The 24,375-nt window shown below is 47.0% G+C and overlaps 1 protein-coding gene across 9 annotated transcripts in view; it reads right to left on the reverse strand.

Annotated features, from left to right (window-relative positions):
- Nucleotides 1-24,375, reverse strand: part of RBM20 (RNA binding motif protein 20) — a 209,131-nt gene that overhangs the window by 8,911 nt on the left and 175,845 nt on the right. For all 9 annotated transcript variants that reach the window (XM_067024692.1, XM_059054897.2, XM_067024697.1 and 6 more), the window contains 4 exons: nucleotides 23,085-23,733; nucleotides 16,044-16,148; nucleotides 14,009-14,669; nucleotides 12,321-12,455 (listed from right to left, as the gene is read on the reverse strand). In XM_067024692.1, coding sequence (XP_066880793.1) covers nucleotides 12,321-12,455; nucleotides 14,009-14,669; nucleotides 16,044-16,148; nucleotides 23,085-23,733 — 1,550 coding nt within the window. The remainder of the gene's footprint in view (nucleotides 1-12,320; nucleotides 12,456-14,008; nucleotides 14,670-16,043; nucleotides 16,149-23,084; nucleotides 23,734-24,375) is intronic.

Here is a 24,375-nt window from a genome sequence, read left to right on the forward strand (position 1 = left end):
CTGCAGCCTCCACCGAGGTGTTTTTGAGCATCACAGTCCTCTTGAAGACACAGACAGCAGACTGGAAAGAGCCCAGGTCTGAGAAGGCACAGACCAGAGGCTAAGAATCTGTGTAGCCTGGGGAGAGCTGGCTGAAGCCCTGCTGGGTCTCAGTTTCCTCAGGCACCTGATCGTGAAGCACCAGCTCAGGAACAGGGTGTGAGGGCCGTGAAGAGCGGGACCCACCGCGGAACTAAAGGAAAGGGGCTATAGCCACCCAGGACGCCCAGATCCCGCCTTCGGACTCGGGCCACTCCCTGTGTGCTGACACACTTCAGCTGGGCTTTGCTGCCGCCCATCTGGTTGGTTCTGCTGGGGGTGCAGGAAGGTTGGAGCTCTGGCCCCAAGGGGTGGCAGGGAGAGCAGGGCTGGGAGTGGCTCACCAGGGCCAGAGCAGCTCCTTGCAGAGAGGGGGACAGGCCAAGGCACTGCGTGTGACCACAACCCTGGGCCTTGCTTCACTTTCCTCCTCCTGCCTCCTGACAGACGGAGCAACGTGCACAGGAGACTTGTAATTATAACTTTTTTTTTCCATTTCAAAGGAGCCACTTATCAGTGTGGAGGGGCGGGCCTGGAGGGAGGAGGGGGCCTGGGAGGCCTGCCTGCGGCCTGCCTTGACTGATGGCTCCTCTGTGGTCTGGGGCCTGCGTGGCCTCAGCCGGATCTAACTGCCACGGCAGCAAGCCCGCTGCCGTGCCCTCAGCAGTCTCCAGCGGTCCCCGGGGGCGGGTGGGCCAGCTGCCCAAGGGGAGGCCGAGTGTCCTTCCCCTCCCCACTGTCCTCCCACCCTCACTGCAAAGGATGGGAAAGCGTTGGCTTTGCCTGTGTGTGGCCAGCCCACCCCTCCACCTCCCCCGGGCCCTGGCTCCTGGCCGTGGCTGGCAGACGAGCACTAAGCAAGGCCTGCCTTTGTCCTCTGTTCCTGCAAAATACTTCTCCCCTTTGCTGCTGCTCTATGGGGAGCAGAGGCCCACACAAGACAAGAGAAGGGCAACCAGAAAAGGAGAAGCACCACCCGAGGCCACGTGGACCCGACGCAGGCCTGTGATCAGAGCCTCTCCCTGTGTCCTGTCCCAGACCCTGCAGGATCGGCCAACTGGGTAAAACCAGGAAAGAAGCCTTGAGGTTTTCACTGCAGACCCTGCTGGGGCCTCCAGAATCTTCCATGTTTCCCAAGAGGCCTCCTAGTCCCTGTCCTTGGGCCCCCAAAAGGGGTGCAGCTGCCTCAGAAGCCACCACAGAGTGTGAAGCACGGTCTGAGCTGTGCCCCTTTCGACCCCAGCGGCACAGCTACCATCCGTAGTGAGATTTCACTTGAACGAAGGTTTCCACTGGGGAAAACAAAACAAAACAAAAAAGCTCAGAAGCCACAGTATACTGGAGAGAAAACGGGATATGGAATTTAGAGTCAGATAGACCTAGCTCTTTGACTCACATTGTGTGATCTCAGGTATGTTATTTAACCTCTCTGAGATCAGTTTCTTCATCTATGAACAGGAATAATAATACCACAAATGGCGTTATGGGGAAGCACCTATCATTTTGCCTGGTGCTCAAAAAATATTAGTTTCCATGGGGGCTTCCCTGGTGGTGCAGTGGTTGGGAGTCTGCCTGCCAATGGCAAGGGACACAGGTTTAATCCCTGGTCCGGGAAGATCCCTTATGCCGCAGAGCAACTAAGCCCATGTGCCACAACTACTGGGCCTGTGCTCTAGAGCCTATGAGCCACAACTACTGAGCCTACGTGCTGCAACTGCTGAAGCCCGCGTGCCTAGAGCCCATGCTCTGCAACAAGAGAAGCCACTGTAGTGAGAAGCCCACATGCCGCAACAAAGGGTAGCCCCCACTCGTTGCCACTAGAGAAAGCCCACGTGCACTAACAAAGAGCCAATGCGGCGAAAAATAAATAAATTTTAAAAACAAGCATTAGAAGAATATTAGTTTCTAGACATGTGTTAAACCTTTCTGCACAGAGGCCAGAAGGCCCTCCAGCCTTTCACCAGAGCTGCCTGGAGAACCCAGACTCCGTGGCTGCCAGCAACTCTCCTCCCTGCCTCCACTGGCCTCTGGGGCTCATTGGGCAGGTGGTCAGAGACAGCTCTGAGGAAGGAGAAGCTGGGGCAGGGTCCCCAAATGCCTGGGAACTCACCCTTGAGTAACCGGCGGTTGCATGGGCACTAGGATACCAACACTGCTTTGGGATGCCTCTGGAATGTGAGGGCCAGGGGAAGCAGCAGCGTCAAGAAAAAACTGCCACAGCCCCAGTGAGTTCTGGAGCAACCTGGTCCTCCCATTTTTCAGCCTCTACTAAGTACAATAACTAAAGCTACATCTGCCTTCTAATAATAGCTCCTGGCATTGGTAATTACAACTCTGTCATCCCAGCAAAGCCTGGGATGGGTGGCGGGGGAGCTTGCATTTTGCAGGCAATGCCCTCTGGTTCTGGGAAGAGCAGGCCTTGGCAGGCTCACACTGGGGTCACCCAGAGATGGCCTGAAACACATAGGGTGCCCTTCCCCACCCCCATGCCCAGTCCAGCCCCTAAGCAGCAGGACTCTGCCCCCCTCTCCTCCTCATTCTGCCTCTCTGCTCTCCACAGGGACCAAGGCTGAGTTGTTCCCCCACCCCCAGAAGTCTCTCTGCTAGGAACAGACCATGGAGGGTGAAGGGTTATGTAGCCCCAGTGAGAGGAAGCATAGTAGGTCTCAATAACTATTTCATAAATGAATAACAATAGACAACCTGTATTAAGTACCTTCTACTGGAAGACACTGAGACCTTACCAGTACTCATTCAACTAATCCTCAAAATAACCCTACATGGTAGGCATCTATTACCAGCACTTATTTAGAGATGAAGAAAGCCAAGGAGAGAGGATAAATAAGCACCTTTTTGTCCCCCAGCCAGCTGGGATTTGAACCCAGGGAGTCAAATTCCACAGTCTGTGCTCTTAACCACTGCACCCAATTGCCTTTCCTCCACTGTGCTGCCTGAACTATAGGAACAAGAGGGTCTCCAATTAGGAATCCTCAGGTCTGACATGAGCTTGTTGTGTGATCTTAGGTAAGAAAGTCTCTGGGCTTCGGTTTCCTCACCTGTCCAATGCAGAAAATAGTACCATATGCCCCCTACTGAGATGGATGAGACAATAGGTCTCAAAGCTAATCAGAGGGGCGACCTTCAAGATGGGGGAGGGGTAAGACATGGAGATCACCTTTCTCCCCACAAATACATCTACATGTGGAACAACTCCTATAGAACACCTACTGAACGCTGGCAGAAGACCTCAGACTTCCCAAAAGGGAACAGACACGTGAGGGCGGCCTACATGCAGAGGCAGGGCCAAACCAAAGCTGAACCCCAGGTGCTGTGCAAACATAGAAGAGAAAGGGAAATTTCTTGGTGCAGCCTCAGGAGCAGCGGATTACATCCCCACAATCAACTTGATGAAACCCGCATCTGCGGAATACCTGAATGGACAACAAATGTTCCCAAAATTGAGGCGGTGGACTTTGGGAGCAACTGTAGACTTGGGGTTTGATTTTTGTGTCTGATTTGTTTCTGGTTTTTATGTTCATCTTAGTTTAGTTTTTAATGCTAGTCATCATTGGTGGATTTGTTTATTGGTTTGGTTGCTCTCTTCTTTTTTTAAGAATTATTATTATTTTTTCCATTTTTTTCTCTTTTTGTGAGTGTGTATGTATATGTTTCTTTGTGTTATTTTGTCTGTTTAGATTTGCTTTTACCATTTGTCCTAGGGTTCTAACTGTTTGGGGTTTTTTTGCTGTTCTTGTTTGTTTGTTTTCTTTTTATGAGTGTGTGTGTATATGATTCTTTGTGTGATTTTGTCTGTTTAGTTTTGCTTTTACCATTTTGCTTGGGGTTCTATCTGTTCTTTTTTTTTTTCTTCCTTTTATTCTGAGCTGTGTGGCTGGCAGGGTCTTGGTCCAGCTGGGTGTCAGGCCTGAGCCTCAGAGGTGGGAGAGCTGAGCCCAGGAGATTGGACCACCAGAGACCTCCCAGCCCCATGTAATATCAATCAGCAAGAGCTCTCCCAGAGATCTTCATCTCAATGCTAAGGCCCAGCTCCACCCAATGGCCAGCAAGCTCCCGTGCTGGATGCCCCATGCCAAACAACTAGCAAGACAGGAACACAACCCCACTCGTTAGCAGAGAGGCTGCCTGAAGTCATACTAAGTTCACAGACACCCCAAAACACGCCACTAGATGTGGCCCTGCTCACCAGAAGAACAAGATCCAGCCCCACCCACCAGAACACAGGCACCTGTCCCCTCCACCAGGAAGGCTACACAACCCACTGAACCAACCTTACCCACTGGGGGCAGACACCAAAAACAATGGGAACTATGAACCTGCAGCCTGCAAAAAGGAGACCCCAAACACAGTAAGTTAAACAAAAACAGAAGACAGAGAAATATGCAGCACATGAAGGAGCAAGGTAAAAAACACACCAGACCAAACAAAAGAGGAGGAAATAGGCAGTCTACCTGAAAAAGAATTCAGAGTAATGATAGTAAAGATGATCCAAAATCTTGGAAATAGAATGGAGAAAATACAAGAAATGTTTAACAAGGACCTAGAAGAACTAAAGAGCAAACAAACAATGATGAACAACACAATAAATGAAATTAAAAATTCTCTAGAAGGAATCAACAGCAGAATAACTGAGGAAGAAGAATGGATAAGTGACCTGGAAGATAAAGTAGTGGAAATAACTGCCACAGAGCAAAATAAAGAAAAAAGAATGAAAAGAATTGAGGACAGTCTTAGAGACCTATGGGACAACACTAAATGTACCAACATTCAAATAATAGGGGTCCCAGAAGAAGAAGAGAAAAGAAAGGGACTGAGAAAATATTAGAAGAGATTATAGCTGAAAGCTTCCCTAACGTGGGAAAGGAAATAGTCAAGTCCAGGAAGCACAGAGTCCCATGCAGGATAAATCCAAGGAGAAACATGCCAAGACACATATTAATCAATCTATCAAAAATTACATGCAAAGAAAAAATATTAAAAGCAGCAAGGGAAAAATAACAAATAACATACAAGGGAATCCCCATAAGATTAACAGCTTGATCTTTCACCAGAAACTCTGCAAGCCAAAAGAGAGTGGCAGGACACATTTAAAGTGATGAAAGGGAAAAACCTACAACCAAGATTACTCCACCCAGCAAGCATCTCATTCAGATTCAACAGAGAAATTAAAACCTTTACAGACAAGCAAAAGCTAAGAGAATTCAGCACCACCAAACCTGCTTTACAACAAATGCTAAAGGAATGTCTCTAGGCAGGAAACACAAGAGAAGGAAAAGACATACAAAAACAAACCCAAAACAATTAAGAAAATGTTAATAAGAACATACATATCGATAATTACCTTAAATGTAAATGGATTAAATGCTCCAACCAAAAGACATACACTGGCTGAATGTATACAAAAACAAGACCCATATATATGCTGTCTACAAGAGACCCACTTCAGACCTAGGGACATGTACAGATTGAAAGTGAGGGGATGGAAAAAGACATTCCATGCAAATGGAAATCAAAAGAAAGCTGGAGTAGCAATACTCATATCAGACAAAACAGACTTTAAAATAAAGATTTTTTTTTTTTTTTTTTTTTTGGTATGCGGGCCTCTCACTGTTGTGGCCTCTCCCATTGTGGAGCACAGGCTCCAGACGTGCCGGTTCAGCGGCCATGGCTCACGGGCCCAGCCGCTCTGCGGCATGAGGGATCTTCCCGGACCGGGGCACGAACCCGTGTCCCCTGCATCAGCAGGCGGGCTCTCAACCACTGTGCCACCAGGGAAGCCCTAAAATAAAGACTATTACGAGAGATAAAGAAGGACACTACATAATGATCAAGGGATCAATCCAAGAAGAAGATATAACAATTGTAAATATTTATGCACCCAACATAGGAGCACCTCAATACATTAAGACAAATGCTAACAGCCATAAAAGGAGAAATCAGCAGTAACACAGTAAGAGTAGGTGACTTTAACACTTCACTTTCACCAATGGACAGATGATACAGAATGAAAATAAATAAAGAAACACAAGCTTTAAATGACACATTAGACCAGATAGACTTAATTGATATTTATAGGACATTCCATCCAAAACCAACAGAACACACTTCTCAAGTGCACATGGAACATTCTCCAGGATAGATCATATCTTGGGTCACAAATCAAGCCTTGGTAAATTTAAGAATATTGAAATCGTATCAGGTATCTTTTTTGACCACTACACTATGAGACTAGATATCAATTACAGGAAAAAAAACTAAAAAATACAAACATATGGAGGCTGAACAATATGCTACTAAATAACCAAGAGATCACTAAAGAAATCAAAGAGGAAATCAAAAAATACCTAGAAACAAATGACAATGAAAACACAACGACCCCAAATCTATGGGATACAGCAAAAGCAGTTCTAAGAGGGAAGTTTATAGCAATAAAATCCGACCTCAAGAAACAAGAAAAATCTCAAATAAACAACCTAAACTCACACTTAAAGCAATTAGAGAAAGAAGAATAAAAAAACCGCCAAAGTTAGCAGAAGGAGAGAAATCATAAAGATAAGATCAGAAATAAATGAAAAAGAAATGAAGGAAATGATAGCAAAGATCAATAAAACTAAAAGCTGGTTCTTTGAAAAGAAAAACAAAATTGATAAACCATTAGCCAGACTCATCAAGAAAAAAAGGGAGAAAACTCAAATCAACAGAATTAGAAATGAAAAAGAAATAACAACTGACACTGCAAAAATACAAAGGATCATGAGAGATTACTACAAGCAACTATATGCCAATAAAATGGACAACCTGGAAGAAATAGACAAATTCTTAGAAAAGTACAACCTTCCAAGGCTGAACCACGAAGAAATAGAAAATATGAACAGACCAATCATAAGCACTGAAATTGAAACTGTGATTAAAAATCTTCCAACAAACAAATGCCCAGGAAGACATGGCTTCACAGGTGAATTTTATCAAACATTTAGAGAAAAGCTAACACCTATCCTTCTCAAACTCTTCCAAAATATAGCAGAGGGAGGAACATTCTGAAACTCATTCTATGAGGACACTATCACCCTGATACCAAAACCAGATGAAGATGTCACAAAGAAAGAAAACTACAGGCCAATATCACTGATGCACATAGATGCAAAACCTCAACAAAATACTAGCAAACAGAATCTGACAGCACATTAAATGGATCATACACCATGATCAAGTGGGGTTTATCTCAGGAATGCAAGGATTCTTCAATATACACAAACCAATCAATGTGATACACCATATTAACAAACTGAAGGAAAAACCATATGATAATAGATGCAGAAAAAGCTTTTGACAAAATTCAATACCCATTTATGTTAAAAACTCTACAGAAAGTAGGCATAGAGGGAACCTATCTTAACATAATAAAGGCCATATATGATAAACCCACAGCCAACATAATTCTCAATGGTGAAAAATTGAAACCATTTCCACTAAGATCAGGCACAAGACAATGTTGCCCACTCTCACTGCTATTATTCAACATAGTTTTGGAAGCTTTAGCCACAGCAATCAGAGAAGAAAAAGAAATAAAAGGAATCCAGATTGGAAAAGAAGAAGTAAAACTGTCACTGTTTGCAGATGACATGATACTATACACAGAGAATCCTAAAGATGCTACCAGAAAACTACTAGAGCTAATCAATGAATTTGGTAAAGTAGAAGGATACAAAATTAATGCACAGAAATCTCTTGCATTCCGATACACTAATGATGAAATATCTGAAAGAGAAATTAAGGGAACACTCCCATTTACCACTGCAACAAAAGGAATAAAATACCTAGGAATAAACCTACCCGAGGACACAAAAGTCCTGTATGCAGAAAACTATAAGACACTGATGAAAGAAATTAAAGACGATACAAACAGATGGAGAGATATACCATGTTCTTGGACTGGAAGAATCAACATTGAGAAAATGACTATACTACCCAAAGCAACCTACAGATTCAATGCAATCCCTATCAAACTACCAATGGCATTTTTCACAGAACTAGAACAAAAAATTTCACAATTTGTATGGAAACACAAAAGACCCTGAATGGCGAAAGCAATCCTGAGAAAGAAAAACGGAGCTGGAGGAATCAGACTCCCTGACTTCAGACTCTACTACAAAGCTACAGTAATCAAGACAGTACAGTACTGGCACAAAAATGGAAATATAGATCAATGGAACAGGATAGAAAGCCCAGAGATAAACCCACGCACCTATGGTCACCTTATCTTTGATAAAGGAGGGAAGGAAACACAGTGGAGAAAAGACAGCCTCTTCAATAAGTGGTGCTGGGAAAACTGGACAGCTACCTGTAGAAGTATGAAATTAGAACACTCCCTAACACCATACACAAAAATAAACTCAAAATGGATTAAAGACCTAAATGTAAAGCCAGACACTATCAAACTCTTAGAGGAAAACATAGGCAGAACACTCTATGACATAAATCACAGCAAGATCCTTTCTGACCCATCTCCTAGAGAAATGGAAATAAAAATAAAAATAAACAAATGGGACCTAATGAAACTTAAAAGCTTTTGCACAGCAAAGGAAACTATAATCGAGACAAAAAGACAACCCTCAGAATGGGAGAAAATATTTGCAAACGAAGCAACTGACAAAGGATTAATCTCCCAAATATACAAGCAGCTCATGCAGCTCAATAACAAAAAAACAAACAACCCAATCCAAAAATGGGCAGAAGACCTAAATAGACATTTCTCCAAAGAAGATATACAGATTGCCAACAAACACATGAAAGGATGCTCAACATCATTAATCATTAGAGAAATGCAAATCAGAACTACAATGAGGTATCACCTCACACCTGTCAGAATGGCCATCACCAAGAAATCTAGAAACAATAAATGCTGGAGAGGGTGTGGAGAAAAGGGAACCCTCTTGCACGGTTGGTGGGAATGTAAATTGGTACAGCCACTATGGAGAACAGTATGGAGGTTCCTTAAAAAACTAAAAATAGAACTACCATATGACCCAGCAATCCCACTACTGGACATATACCCTGAGAAAACCGTAATTCAAAAAGAGTCGTGTACTACAATGTTCACTGCAGCACTATTTACAATAGGCAGGACATGGAAGCAACCTAAGTGTCCATCGACAGATGAATGGATAAAGAAGATGTGGCACATATATATAATGGAATATTAGCCATAAAAAGAAACTAAACTGAGTTATTTGTAGTGAGCTGGATGGACCTAGAGTCTGTCATACAGAGAGAAGTAAGTTAGAAAGAGAAAAACAAATACCGTATGCTAACACATATATATGGATTCTTTAAAAAAAATGGTTCTGATGAACCTAGGGGCAGGACAGGAATAAAGACGCAGACGTAGAGAATGGACTAGAGGACTCGGGGAGGGGGAAGGGTAAGCTGGGACGAAGTAAGAGTAGCATTGACATATATACACTCCCAAATGTAAAACAGATAGCTAGTGGGAAGCAGCCACATAGCACAGGGAGATCAGCTGGGTACTTTGTGACCACCTAGAGAGGTGGGATAAGGAGGGTGGCAGGGAGACACAAAAGGGAGGGGATATGGGGATATATGTATACATATAGCTGATTCACTTTGTTATAAAGCAGAAACTAACACGACATTGTAAAGCAATTATACTCCAATAAAGATGTTAAAAAAATTTCTAATCGGAGACTATAATCAAGAATAAAAGTACAATATGTAATAGCCCCAAGCCAGAAACAACCCAAATGCCCATCAACAGCTGAATGAATAAACAAAATGTGATCTCCCCATAACCACAATGCAATACTCCTCAACAATAAATAGAAACCAACTATCCGTACACCCAACAATTTGGATGAATCTCAGAATAATTATCGAGTGAAAAAAGCCAGGCAACAAGAGTACATACTGTATAATTCCCTTTACATAAAATTCTAGAATGCAAACTAATATTTAGTGACAGGAAGGAGGGCAGTGGTTACTTGGGGATTGAGGATGGGAGTGAGGGATTGCGAAGGAGTATCAGGAAATATGGGGGTGAGGAATATGTTCCCTATGTTGGTTGTGGTGATGGTCTCACAGGTGTCAAAATTCATCAAATTGTGCACCTTACGTGCACTTCATTAACATCAATTATACCTCAATAGAGCTGTGTTTTAAAAAATAAAATGAGCTACCATTTTCCTCCTAACAGGTTGGTAAAGATTAAAAACTGATAAGAGCCAAAGTTGGCGAGGATGTGGAGAATGCATACTCTCACTTGAGGTAGCACTGAAAACTGGTATCATCTTTTTGGGGAGCAATTTAGTGGCCATTATGAAAATATGAAATACAAATATATATGGACATCCCCCCCTCCCCCGGGCCAGGACGTTATCCTCCAGAAACCCTGGTTCGCACACAAAGGTGACAGTGAGTTTGGAAGGCAACAAAGCTCAGAGGTGGCATGGCACAGGGAGTCTAAGTGCTGGGGTTTGAATCCTGACTCCAGTTTGGGCTGTTCGTTAGCTTTGTAACCCTGCATCTCATTTTTTATCTGTGATATAGGGATAAAAATATTACTTACCTCACAGGTGTTTTGAGAGTTCAATGAGAAAAATACTAGAAGTGGTGCCTACATGGTAAATGATAAAAGCCTAACTATTATAGCATTTTAATAATGGAAAAAAAAAAAGAAAACATAATGTTCACCAGTAGAGGAATGGATTGATAATGTATGGTACGGCTTTTAAGATGGAATATTTGCAGTGGTTAAGAAGAATGCATTCTCTATGTACTGATGTGAAGAGATGTCTAAGACCCACTGTTACATTATGAAAGCAAATTGTACAACATTATGCATATAGTTTGATCCTATTTTTGTGGGAGAAAAACTATCTGTGGGTATGACAGTGGCTACCTCTGGCGAGAGGGAGAGACTGGAGGGAAGAGATACAACATTTAATATTTCCTTCGTATGGTTTTTAAAATTGGTTATAATAATCTTTCACACTTTTTATAATAAAAAATAAAATAAAACATGAATTATAAGGTAGCAGAATTTATTCTTAATTTTTGCCTCTGTGTGTCATATAGATTTCTAAGTTCCTAGATGCCAAGAGACTTGTGTTCCATTTCTCAGTTCCCCCTGAGTGTCTCACAGAGTGCCACGTTATCCAGGAGGGGTTGCTGACTAAGTGAATGCATAAATGAAATGTCTGGCACCTTTTTCCTGAAAGGCAGCCTTTGCAACTATTTTCCAGCATTAAAAAACCCAGGGCCTTCTGGCAATCATCTTAGTTCATTCTAAGGTCAGAGTGTATTTGCTTTTTTTAGTTTTTGTCTTGGAGCATACTGGACCGCTATGCAGCAAACTCATCCTTTAAAAAAAAAGAAAGTTTGCTCTTCGAATCTGACTAAATGGCACACTTGGAGGACAGGAAACAGTAAGAAATTTTTAAAAGCAGATGAAAAGGAAAAAAAGGAAACTTGATGGAATGGGTGAGCCTCCATGTTGACTAGCCCCTCTGGGGCTAATTGACTTGTTAATAAAGTACTTGCAGTGACTGGAAAAAAAAAAACCCCAAAACATGCCTGGGTATGACTTGTTTGAGGACATGCAGTTACCCAGCATGGGAAGGACAGGGGCCCACGTCTCTGTTCAATGCTCTTCTATCGACCATATAGGGTCTGCCCCAGATGCAGTCTATTCAGCATCAATGGCTCAGAGAAGCTGGTCTCTCAAAGAGAAAACAATGCAGCGTTGTTTTGAGAAGGGCTGGGGCCAGGAGGGCAGGGAAGACGTTAGCAGAAGAGGTGCATTTCTTTCTTTCTTTCTTTCTTTTTTAACGTCTTTATTGGAGTAAAATTGCTTTACAATGTTGTGTTAGTTTCTGCTGTATAACAAAGTGAATCAGCTATTGGCTTTACAGCATCCCTGGCTGAATAAGGGCTGTGTGGTCAGGAATAAAGCATTTCCTGACAGGGAAAACAAGTCTCTGCTCTGGCTCCCAGGGCAGTGCCGTTCAAAGTCTGGCCCCATGAGGTATCTGGTCTACCATGGGAGACTGAAATTTCAAGAAACTTTAAGGCAGCAGCACGTCTAGGTAATCGCATCAGACACGAAAGACAGCAAAATGACAAAAAGCCCTCTCAAGCTCTTAGATGTTACTACGGGACTATCCTTTCCTGGAGCCAAATCCTCAGGAAGGACTGTGTATTTCACCCACCTAGAGGGATGCTAAGCTCACTGAACACATCCTCAGGTTCCCAGGAAGGCAAAGAAAGGGGCTGTTTCAGCTCCACTTCAGTGTATTCCAGGGACCTCACGTCCAGAGACTTCATTTCCATGTACCTGGAGTTATCTGCAAAACATGAACCAGGGCAAAGTGGTAATGAAACACAACATGCCTCAAAGAATCCCTGCAATTGTATTCCTTGCACTGTGTGATGGGAAACAGTCCCTTGTGCTGCTTAATAACATGAGACTAGGCCAGGGCTGCTAATTAGAACCAAAGTGCTATAACAAAGAGCTTTTTCCGCTGCCAAAAGAATGCCACACGCAAGAAAACTTGGCAGGCAGCTGCATCAGGTCTGTGGGGGGATGGGCTGCTGATGCCTTCTGCTGGGATGGTCCATCCCCGTGTCCCCGGTTCAGTAACAATTCCATCTCTGCAGGCAGAAGAATTATTGAAGTGCAAAAATTGTGCTGATGTCCGCAGAAGCACTGAGGTGGGCAGAAAAGGCAATGCCATCCTCACCCCAAGCAGTGGTGAGGTCGAGCAGTGTTATTAAATATGAACTCCAAACACTGGCTAAGCTAATAAGCCATTAACACCAGTGCATGCCGAGACCTATACCACAAAATACAAGGGGTTCAATCAGAGCAAGGTGAACAACACTTCGCTCCTTTTATTCTCGCCTTCTGTAGACACAGCCCAGGCCTCAGCGTTTCTCTAGCAACAAGGCAGCTCACAGCAGAGTTTCCATGGAGACTCAGATCCACGCAGGTGAAAAACAGCTCAGGTCAGCTTGACATGGAGGGAAGTCCAAGCCCACCTACCAGCTCGTGCCAACCACAGAGCACTGGGTTGACGTGTTTATTTTTAAGCCTTTCCTCTATATTTTCTGCCCTCGACTCTTATCCCCCTTACTTCAAACTCTGGAAAGCTGCAGGCTTTCTGCAGAGTGAATTTCTAGCTATTTTCATTGAGAGAAAATTGAGGACTACTCTCCCCTCCCCCACAGTCCTTGATAGATCTTTAGTTTCCACTTGGCACAGAAGACAGGGCTTAGCCTATTTTAAACTCTGTCTTTCATGATGTCATGGTGCCAGGCACAGACACACATCACCTCCAATGGAGGTGGAGGAGCTCCAGGGACAAGTCTTGCTTCACTGTCAGACGCTGGAGAAACGTGGGTCTGAGGCGGTGCGAATGGGAACCGGCCGGGTCCCTCCATGAGCCCTTCATCCTTCCCTCTAAACCCGTTCCTTTCTCGGCCTCCCACGCTCCCGCCCCTCACTCGGGCCTCACAGAAACAACGGCCTGGGTGGTCCTCGGTGGTGCAGGCAAGAGAGGCTGCTTGCTGATCCTTAGGAACCAAAGCTCCTTTGATAACTCCAGACATTTGCTAATTTAGTTGGCAGAGTCCATCTGGGATCCCGTAAATTCAGAGGAGTCCGTCCTACCTGAGCTTGCTTCTCAGAAACGCGTGGCCTCCCGTCCGACTTCCTTTACACCAATTGTCTAAAAGCTCTAACGATTTAGCCAGGCTGTTAAGCTTGCCTTCTGCACCAGCTTTCAGGCTGGCTGAAACCTCACTTCTGTTCGTTCCAGCCTGCACACGCCTATACACTGCTCTAGGGAAGCAGTGGTCCGACCAACCCAACCGCACAGGAGAAAAAGGAGGTAGTTACCCTGGGTCGACACTCCTTGGCAAGGCTGGCTTTGGAGGTCTGTTTCGGTGAGGGGGCTGGCTTTCTCCTCCAAGGGGCTGTCTTCACCAGCCCCATCTTCCAGGGTCTCCCTGGCCGTACAGTCATCAAGAAAGGGGCCAGGCTGCCAGGCCCTCTCCTCTGCTGGCCTGGGGGAAGCCATTTGCTGGAGTGTAGGGGCCAGACGAACATCTGAGCTCTCTCCTCCCTTTGCCTGCTTCTCGTAGCAATCTGAGCCCTCCAGCGAGAGGCCCGTCTCACATTCAGCTGGCTTCCGCTCAACATCCAGATTTAGGCCAGGCGTTTCCATGTCCATGTCACTGGGACAGCTCACGGAAGCAGAAGGCAGTTCTTTGGGCGACTTGAGGCTGATTTCCGCAGCCTCATCACCTATGGTCTTGACTCCCTCCTTGGTGAACTCTTTGGCTAAGTCCAGGTCTAAGGTGGTTGCCACACAGGGACATATTTCTGGACAGATTTTGTCCTTCTGTTCAATGGGCACGATTTCCTCCAGTTCTGGGATGTCCGGTTCCATGATAAAATCTTCTTCCTCCCCCACCTCGTCCACTGTAACCAGCTCCTCCATGTTCGTGGGGCACCAGCTCTCCCCCTCTGCCTCACTTCCACTTTCCGAATCTTGCTCCTGAATACAAATGAGGAACGGAGGTCAGAGGGTGGCTGAGGAGTGGGTCTTGGTATTTAACCAGAAGAGGGTGCAAACCTTGACCACAGGACCCCTCAAACCAGAAAGATATTGAGCAATCTTACTCCTACCTGGGAACATTTACTGGGTAATTAGGAGCTGTAAACCACTGAAGTCTCTCATCACTGATTTATCCCTAGGATGAGGCTCCAAACAGCACAGGAGTTGGAATAAGCCCTTAATGTTTAACCCACCAAGGGGACAAAGAATTTCAACTCCTGGTATATAGTAGGTGCTCAATAAATAGTTTTTTCTTTTGTTTTGTTTTGTTGTTTTCTTAGTTGTGGGCAACACATCTTTATTCAGTAACGTGGCTTAGAGGTGTTTCTATGTCATCAGATCTATATCTACACCTTAACTGTTAATGCCCATGTAGGATTCCAATCAAAGTTATTTAGCCTGCTTCCTATTAATATATATCAATCTCTGCTCATCTTTTTCTGGTCAATTTCTGGAAATTTTATTTTTTTAAATTCTGAAAAATAAATAGTTTTTGAACAAATGAATGATTGAGTTGTAAGCGCTAAATGCATCAACTTGCTGGAGCTATTTCCTTGCAAGTAGGGCATCACTAAATGTTAACTGCAGCAAAGTCCCTACAAAATTCTCCCAAACAACCTCTCCCAGCAAGGGTGTAACCCTCCGTAGCCATGGTTCAAACTTGGCCCCTCCCGAAACTTTCCCCTTGTGTCCCCGGCAGCCCAGGGACCCAGCAGCTAGCTTTAGGAGATCAGCTTCCCTGCCAGCGATACTCATCTCTCCGCCTCTCCTGGCCGGAAAGGCACGAAGCTGGCCACATTCCAAGGACACTTCTTTTTTGCTGTGGCAGCCCCAGCCCTGTAACTGGGTTTTTCATTTTAATTAAGTAAAATAATCTTCACAAGCACGGTAGATGTTTTGTTAATCCCAGGGTCAGGGCCTGCTGAGGTTCAGGGCCCCAGCTTGAGTACCCAAAGCCCCCTTCCTCCTCCAGCCCCTCCCAAGGCAGCTGCCTATTTTGGGAGCCTGGCTCTGAAGGCTGAGTCTTTTTTTGGGCACATGTTTTCTCTTATGAGCGCAGCCAAGTTACTGAAGACTGAGGCAGAGCCCAGGCATGTGGTAAAGATTTCCTCAATAAAGACTGTGCAAAGATCCCAGGCAAAGCCATTCCTCCAGGAAGTGCTGGCTTCATTCACAGACCCGCTGGTGGGGTCTCAGGGACATCCCATGCAGCAAGCAAGTCATCACCCGGCAGCATGGGGACGCCTGTGACTTGGGGCCCAGTGGCTGTTGTGTTGATGTGGCTACACGGCCAGCATCTGGGACAAACTTTACCTTCCTTGCCTTTTTGTTCTCTGCATCAGAGGACTCTGTTTCTTTCTCCTGCCTGCCCAGATGCAGGGGTCTCTCTTCCATGCTGTCCTGTTCCTCTTTTTCAGCCTTATCAAAGGAAAAGCAGAACAAATCAAGTCAACAGTGAGAAGTGGCATAGAGCACACCAAGAGGAAAGCAACACTATTGAGCACAGCTACTGCTGTCGGATGTGTTTCACACACATCACTTCCTTTATCCTCGCAAAAGCCCTCCGAGGCAGGTGCTATTATCATCTTCATTATACAGATGGGGAAACTGAGGCTCAGAGAGGTTAAGTGACTTGTTCAAGGTCACACAAACGGAGGCACAGAAATGTCTTCACGGCTGGCCTGAGGGCTTTAGGGAGACAGACATCCCTGGCAAACTGGGTACTTTTTGCGGCTGTATCATCTGTAGACAGTGAGGGTGAGGAAAGGGGCCAAGGGGGAACTGACCCTGGGGTTCACAACCACCATGGTGACATCTCACCAACAGATCAGGCTTAGCCATTAAAAAAATCACCTCCAGGCCACTTACGGGTAGGAAGGGTGTTGTCACCCAATCAGGGCCCCTCTCGCCTCTCTTTTGCCTTATCTCTGTCCTAGAGCTACATTCCCAACTAGCAATCCCACCCCGTCTTCCTTCCTCCTATTCCCTCCCTCAGATTAAGTCCCTCACGCTAGTACTCTTGTCTGGGAAATTGAACAACCGAAAGCAGATGTTTGCTTTGAGAATCAGGGTCTCTGATCAGCCTCAAAAACAGGGGTCTGGGCTTCCCTGGTGGCGCAGTGGTTGAGAGTCCGCCTGCCGATGCAGGGGATACGGGTTCGTGCCCCGGTCCGGGAGGATCCCACGTGCCGCGGAGCGGCTGGGCCCGTGAGCCATGGCCGCTGGGCCTGCGCATCCGGAGCCTGTGCCCCGCAACGGGAGAGGCCACAACAGTGAGAGGCCCGCATACCACAAAAAAAAAAAAAAAAAAAAAAAAAAAAAAAAACAGGGGTCAGCCCACTACAGTCCTCAAGCCAAATCTGATCCAGTTCCTCTTTTCTGTACAGTCTGCGAATTAACAATGCTTCTCGTGTCTCTAAATGGCTGCATGTTAAATGCTTATATTATATTACCTACATAACATCCTCAATTTTGCCTCTTGGCCCATATGCCTAAAATAGTTACTCTCTGGTGTTTTGTAGAAAAAGTTTGCCAATCCCCATTTCAGAAGTTTGAGGAGGACATTCTCCCATGACAAACTTTGGCCACCAAACCAATCACTGTTCCTGGGCATTCTTGGGAACAAGTTGCATTTTCTCGACAATTTTGGCTGAGGTCGGCTCAAAGTAAACCACTCTCGCTCTGACTTCTTATGAGCAGACACACCCGTCTTTGTTGACTAGGAGGCAGCCGGGGGCAGGAGCTCAGGGCTGACGGGTTTAACCAGTTGTTATGGGACAGGGAAAGACAGTTTAGAGTCTTTGCTCTTTTCCGCGTTTGGAGCGGAAGCTCTGCTCCAGCCTTCTCAGCTGACCTGAGCTCAAAGCAGCTCCAAATGCCTTTTTAGCTCTCAGAACCCAGAGCTTCTACCAACAGGGGACCCCTTTTCTTTATTTTTGTCTTCCTGAATAAATTATCCACGGCCCTCCCTTGTCAAAATAAATAGCCCTTACCCTTCCCAGGCAGTTCCTGCAGCACACGCCCAGGTCAACACAGTAAAGGGACTCCCTCCAGTTCAAGCTGGGAGAGGCAGGGACAGCCTGGCCACCGAAAGCGCCCCCCCCGCCAGGCGGACCTGCTCTCCCTCCCTGCAGGCAAAGGAGACAGAGCAGTGCCTTTCAGTGCGCCCCTGGCCCTGGGAGCATTTCCAGGTGGCAGCAGCGTACAGGGAACAGACAAATGCAACCAAGGCGCTCATCCCATCCCGCCACCAAGCAGCTCAGGGAGCAATGTGTTAGGTCCCAACTGCTGCAAGCAGGGCTGCCACCACAGGGCCGGGGTTACTGCTAAACCACCTACCTCCTAGCTGGTCTTCCACTTCTTCCCAAGTGTGCTCTCCCCGAGGCGATGAGGAACGATGACTCCAAAAGGCAAAATCTATCATATTCTCACTGTACCTTCTCGCCTGAACATTTCATTCGCTTCCCCTTTGCTTCACCCAGTAAATGCCCACCTTTCCTTTCAATCCCAGCAGCCACATCCTAACCAAGGAGAGCCCCTGATTCGTTACAGGCAGTGGTCCCCAACCTTTTTGGCACCGGGGACTGGTTTCGTGGAAGACAGTTTTTCCATGGACAGGGAGGGATGGGGGGGGGGGCGGGGGATGGCTCAGGCCAGTAACGCCAGTGACGGGGAACAACGGGGAATGGCAGGTGAAGCTCTGCTCGCCTGCCTGCCGCTCACCTCCTGCTGTGCAGCCCGGTTCCTAACCGGAAGTTAGGGGACCCCTGGTTACCGGCACTAACAGCACTGTATCCCTCCATCTCCTTAGCACTTCACACTCACACTCGTGTACTCATTTAAGGAATTATTTGGTTCGCATGTTTTTCACTAGACCATGAGCTCCATGAGATCAAGAGTCATTTTATTTGTTTTTTTTTTTTTTTTTTCTTTCCAGTACGCGGGCCTCTCGCTGTTGTGGCCTCTCCCGTTGCGGAGCACAGGCTCTGGACGCGCAGGCTCAGCGGCCATGGCTCACAGGCCCAGCCGCTCCGCGGCATGTGGGATCTTCCCGGACCGGGGCACGAACCCGTTTCCCCTGCATCGGCAGGCGGACTCTCAACCAGTGCGCCACCAGGGAAGCCCCAAGAGTCATTTTAGCTGTGACTCACAACTGCAGCCCCAGTGCTAGGTGCTCCACGAACACTGGTCAGTACAAGAATGGAGACTGGTAGGAGAGGGTGGAGTGAATAACAAGTACACACCTGCCTCCCAGCATGCCTCGGTCTCTGTCTGGGCTTTGAACTGAACCTAAGTGGGTTTCCTATTTCTGTCCCCTATGGATTGTTTATACTGGGGGCTGCGTTCTGGGGACGCCTGGGGCTCCATCTGGCCCACAGACATGTTTTGTTCTATACAGTTTCTAAAACGTGGGAAACTTCATACAGATACCTGCCTCTGGACTTTGGTCTCGCTCTAAGAAACGGGAACTCTGACAACACAGGGCAGCTGTGCCTGAATCGCAGCCACAGAAAGGAGCTGAGCAGTGGCTGTTCCAACAGACAGGTACTTCCTGCTTGGTCCACCACGGTCCCAGCTCTCCACCTTGGCTTCAATCATGCTGTCTGGTCTGTGTCAGCTGCCTGGCTTCCCGTCTCTAGGCACCTGGCTCTGTAAACCCTGATGCCCCTTCCAGGAAAGTGGGGGAGCACTTCTTTTCCACGACTCCCTATTCAGTGACTTGACTTCTTTCTTTTACCTCTGGTCTCATGGTCAGGGCTGGGCCTCATGTCTGGCTGTGGCCACCCAGAAACACTGAGCAGCGCACGCACTGGCTTCCCCAGTACTGGGCACTCTCTCCAGAATCTCCCAGGGTTTCCCGTGAGCACAAGCTTGTTAAAGTCCTACAGCAGCCTTGTGATCACACCCATTTCACAAACAAGAAAACTGAGGCTGAGAAGAACAGGGTGTGACTTGGTTCTCAGACACCAGGCCTCTACCTCCAGAGTCTGGGTTCAGTCGTTCATTCCTTCAACAAATACTTATCGAATGCCCACTCTGGGCCAAGCCCTAATCTAGGAGCTGGGGGCAGGGCAGTGAGCACAGCAGACAAAAATTCCTGTCCTCATGGAGGTTACATGGGGGATGGGGGTAGGGGAGGGTTGGGAGGGAGAACAGACTCTAAATAAAATAAATAAAGACATTAGGGGATAGGTCAGAAGGAGACAGATGCCACCAAGAAAAAGACAGCAGGGAAGGAAAAGAAGTGGGTTGGGATGGTGTGATTTTATGTGGTGGCCAGGAATAAACTTTGGAGACTGTGACAGTGAGTAGAGAGCCACATGGACTTTGGTGGGGGAGGGGCTCCCAGGCAGGGGAACACGTGCAAAGGCCCTGTGGTGGGAGGTGCCTGGTATATCATAAGAAAGGCAGGGACCCTGTCCTCAGCCCTGCTGCCTTCATTCCCCAAGTTTAGTCGCTGCCTGTTCTCAGACTCCTGGGGCAACCCTGTGGGTTCTAGGTTGTTCTCAAGATTGTTATGAGAAGTTTGAGATCAGTGAGGAAAACTCTTTGTTCTGCTGTTATTCCAACAAATGGTATTGGGCTGCCTGGCTCCAAACCCACAGAAACAATCTGTTGGGCACCCCAACAAGTCCCTACTGACCCTGCTCTAGGGCTATTAGAGGCAGAACCTACTAGAAGGACAGAATTGTGGGGAAACCCTCGAGGCCTTTCTGGGAAGCTTTTTTTTGCATCAGGGGCTCTTGCGATGACCCACAGCGTGCGTCACCGTGAATGAGCAATGTTGTGTAAACCAGTGAAAGCAGGGTGGGTACAACAGGAGAAGTTACCAAAGAAGAGTCTCAGAAGTGTGGGTAGGAGGGCAAAGGGGCAGCTCCGCCCCTTTTCCATGGGGGACAGACGGTTCCAGACTGGCGGTATGTGTACGAGGCCTTGAGGCCCTGCTAACTCTTGCTCTCTTTCCTTCTATTCTCAAGGCACTGACCCATCACCAGCCCTTTGGACACCTCCAAGCATAAGCACTCTTCTTAAAAACATCCACTGGTTCACAGGTCCTCTGGATCCAGTTCAAGTACACACAAGAGGTCCTTCATGGGCCCACCCCAACCACTTCCCTAATCTCGTCTCCTGTGCTTCCCCTGCTCTGCCAGGGGAAGTTGCGGCAGACTTTGAGATGGGCAAAAAAGATTGCTGGGAGTCCTTCCAATGGAAGGCTGGGCATTTGTCTAGCACCCTTCCAGGCTACCTGATTCTATCGGAGTCTGCACCTTTCATTAGCTTGAACTGAGCTATTTCACAACTTTGTAAATTGCAGAAATATGATAATAGTACAAATGATTCTTGTTCATAGAGATGCGAAAGAACTTTATCTGCTGGAGATGCCACTGATTCCCACAGAAGAGGCCAGTTTCACATCTATTAGCAAATTCACCTCAGCATTACTGAGTGCCTCTATATGCCTGCTCTTTGGATTATCCTCTGAATAGCCTTTTACATCTTACTGGTTCCCTCATTAATTAATGAGTTAAACAATACCTTTGACATGTATTCATTTTATGTTTGTAGGAGAGCCATGATTTTACTTCTTAAAAACATTACCTTTTAATATGCCCTAAAGATGCAGCCACGTTGAGTACCTCCAGGTTCTTCAAAACAGTCTTCCCTGTTATGAAGAACCTGTAGTATTACTTGGCCATAAAAAAGAATGAAGTGGCGCCATTTGCAACAACATAGATAGACCTGGAGGGAATTATGTTTAGTGAAATAAGTCAGACAGAGAAAGACAAGTACTGTATGTTATCACTTATATGTGGAATCTAAAAAATAAAACAAATGAATGAATATAACAAAACAGAAAAGAACTCACAGTAGTTACCAGTGGGGACTGGGAAGTTGGGAGGGTCAAGATAGGGGTAGGGGATTAAGGGGTACAAACTGCTATGTATAAAATAAGTAAGCAACAAGGATATATTGCAAAGCACAGAGAATATAGCCAATATTTTATAATAACTTTAAATGGAGTGTAATCTATAAAATAGCAAATCACTACGTTGTAAACCTGAAACTAATATATCATAAATCGGCAATAAAAAAAGTTTCCCTTTCTCACTTTTTCCCTTGATGCTTCCCAAATTGCCTTTTTCCCCACTTTCGATGTCCAGCTCAAATGTCACGTCCTCTGTGCAGTTTTCCTTCTCTCCCGTGCAGAGCTAACTTTTCCACTCGACTCCAGCAGGGGCCCCACTGTATGTAAATTATTTTTGTAGGTTGGCTTCTACCACTAGAACTTAATCTCTGCCATAACATGACTACTTCCTACTCATCTTTGAACCCCTGTGCCTAGCACACCCCCCAGCAATGCACGTAGGAATAGAGTCGTGGCCAAAGCACGGCCCTTCAGTGTTCATGGAGTTGAGGCCTGGGATTCTTATTCGGACTTAGTCATTGTCAACAGCTCCTGGGTCAGACTAGAAGATATGCACGTAGGATTTTTTAACTGGATTCTTTATGCAGGCCACCCCCACCTCCTCGCCAACCTCCACCATCCCACTCCTACTTAAATGCAGGCGGCTCTGGCAAGAAAGAAGTACAAGCCAAACTAGAGTATAAACCTGGTACCCAGAGTCCTCCTTGTGACCCACTGTGTGAACTGAAGTCGTGCAGCACGTTGTGAGCCCTGGATGAAGCACGTGGGTGAAAGGTGCCAGCCGGCTGCTGAGCATTTTTATTCCAATGGAAGGAAAACACTGCGGACTGGGTCTAGAGAAACACATCAAGTCCTGGGTGCCCAGTATCACTGAATGGGTGGTGGCTGCTTCTCCTTTACCACCTCTCATCAAAGCCCCAACACTGGTAGACGCTTTTGGCAGGAGAGAGGATGGAGCAAACCAAAGGTCCAACCTCCCCCGGCACGGTCTGTGGGTGCAAACACCTCAGGGCCGTTCCACTCTAGACAGACAAAACAGAAGGACTTTGCATCACGTCCCTGCCTAATTTCTAGGAAAGGCAGCAGGGTGCTGCGGGATTTGGAGCCAGATCACCACTCCAGCTCCACCATTTCCTGACTGTGTGTCCTCGGGCAACTAACTTAAACTCTCTGCGCCTTGGTTTCCCCATGATAGAGGGTAGTATCTATCCTCTCTCATGATAGAATGATAGTATTATTGCTAGTATCGCCTCATAGGCTTGCCGTGAGGATTAAATTGAGATAAAGTGTTTAGCACAGTGCCTGGTACAGGGTAAACATTCAGGAAACGTTTCATTCACTCAGTAAACGTTCAACATCATTCTATTGATCGTATTCTCCCGTGCGACCTGCCTCTCCTTACCTGGCTGAAGGGATTACGTCATTACCTCATTCTCTGCCGTTCTGCTTTCTTTCCTATCAGCTCCGTCTTGGTCTCTATCAGGTCTCTTGGTTCTGGTTTTCTCACTCTGCTTCGACTTGGTGCCCTTCGGTTCCAGCCCATCTTCCCTGCCCGAGTCGTCAGGCGGGGGGTGTCTGCCTTCCCGCAGCCTGGCCTCATCTTTCCTCCTGGACCTCCCAGGGACATCCTGCGGCTGCTTCAGATACTTGTCCGATTTTCCCTTGGGCTCTTTGCGGTAGTAGCCGTCTTCGCGGCTTTTGTATCCCGACGCGGAGTGGAGCGGGTTGGGGGACCCAGACCTCGGGTGCCTTTCTCGGTAGCCCCTCCCTCCTTCCAGTCGCTCATCTAACTCGGCCTTGTCCAGTTGCCGGGGGTACTGTTTGCGGTCATGCGCCCACGTGTCCGTCCTGTCCCTCTTGTCCTCCCCGTTCTCCCTCCAGGGGACCGGGCCTCGCTCTTCCTCCCTCCTGGCGTAGGGAGAATGCTCCCACGAGTCCCGGCCGTTGCCCCAGTCGGCCCGAGAGGGGCCCGGGGGGCTGTGAGAAGAGCTGCAGGAGGTGAAGCTCGGAGTGTGGGACCTCGGGGACAATGACCGGCTCACCGGACTTCGAGATCTTGGCCTTTCTGGGCCGTATCTGTGAGGGAGCGAAGGAGCCGTTTTAGAATCTGCACCTCCCTCAGCCTCCATCCCCAGACACACCCTGTCTCTGCAACAGACATACTGTGCCCGTGACCCCACCTGGCCATACATGCTTCGCCACAGCTGCGCAGAGCACACAGAGAGGTCCAGGAACAAGCTCTTCCTCCCTCCAGGCTTCTGGGAGGGATTCTCCCTGAGCACAGACAGTCCTGGGGGCTTTCTGCCCCTTTACTCATTCTGTTCCTGGTAACTGGGATGAAAAACTGGGCTGTCTTGGCTCACCCCAGCTCTCTTCCTCTTGGAAATGAGCTACACTCAGGGAGCAGGAGACTCTCCTCGTGTGGGGTGGGGGGCCAGGTTGCCCCGGTCCAGCCTGGTGGGCAAGACTGCCTAAGCCCGGGGTTCAATCAGCCGACCTCTTGACTATGAAACTGAAGCTGCCCCTCCACCTGGCCTCTACCGAAATAAAGGCCACTCTTGGGCTCCCTTTTTCTAGGAAGGCATTTTGGGGTTGGAAGAATGCTTAGAGCTCTGACCTGCTCGTATATCAGATGAAGAAACAGAAACCCAGAAAAAGACCCCAGCCCGTATAGGGTTCAGAGCAAGACCTCTTGGTCACCTGCCCCCCCAACTCTAC

This window comes from Kogia breviceps, chromosome 2 (assembly GCF_026419965.1).
Source record: "Kogia breviceps isolate mKogBre1 chromosome 2, mKogBre1 haplotype 1, whole genome shotgun sequence".
In the NCBI taxonomy this organism is placed as follows: domain Eukaryota; kingdom Metazoa; phylum Chordata; class Mammalia; order Artiodactyla; family Physeteridae; genus Kogia; species Kogia breviceps.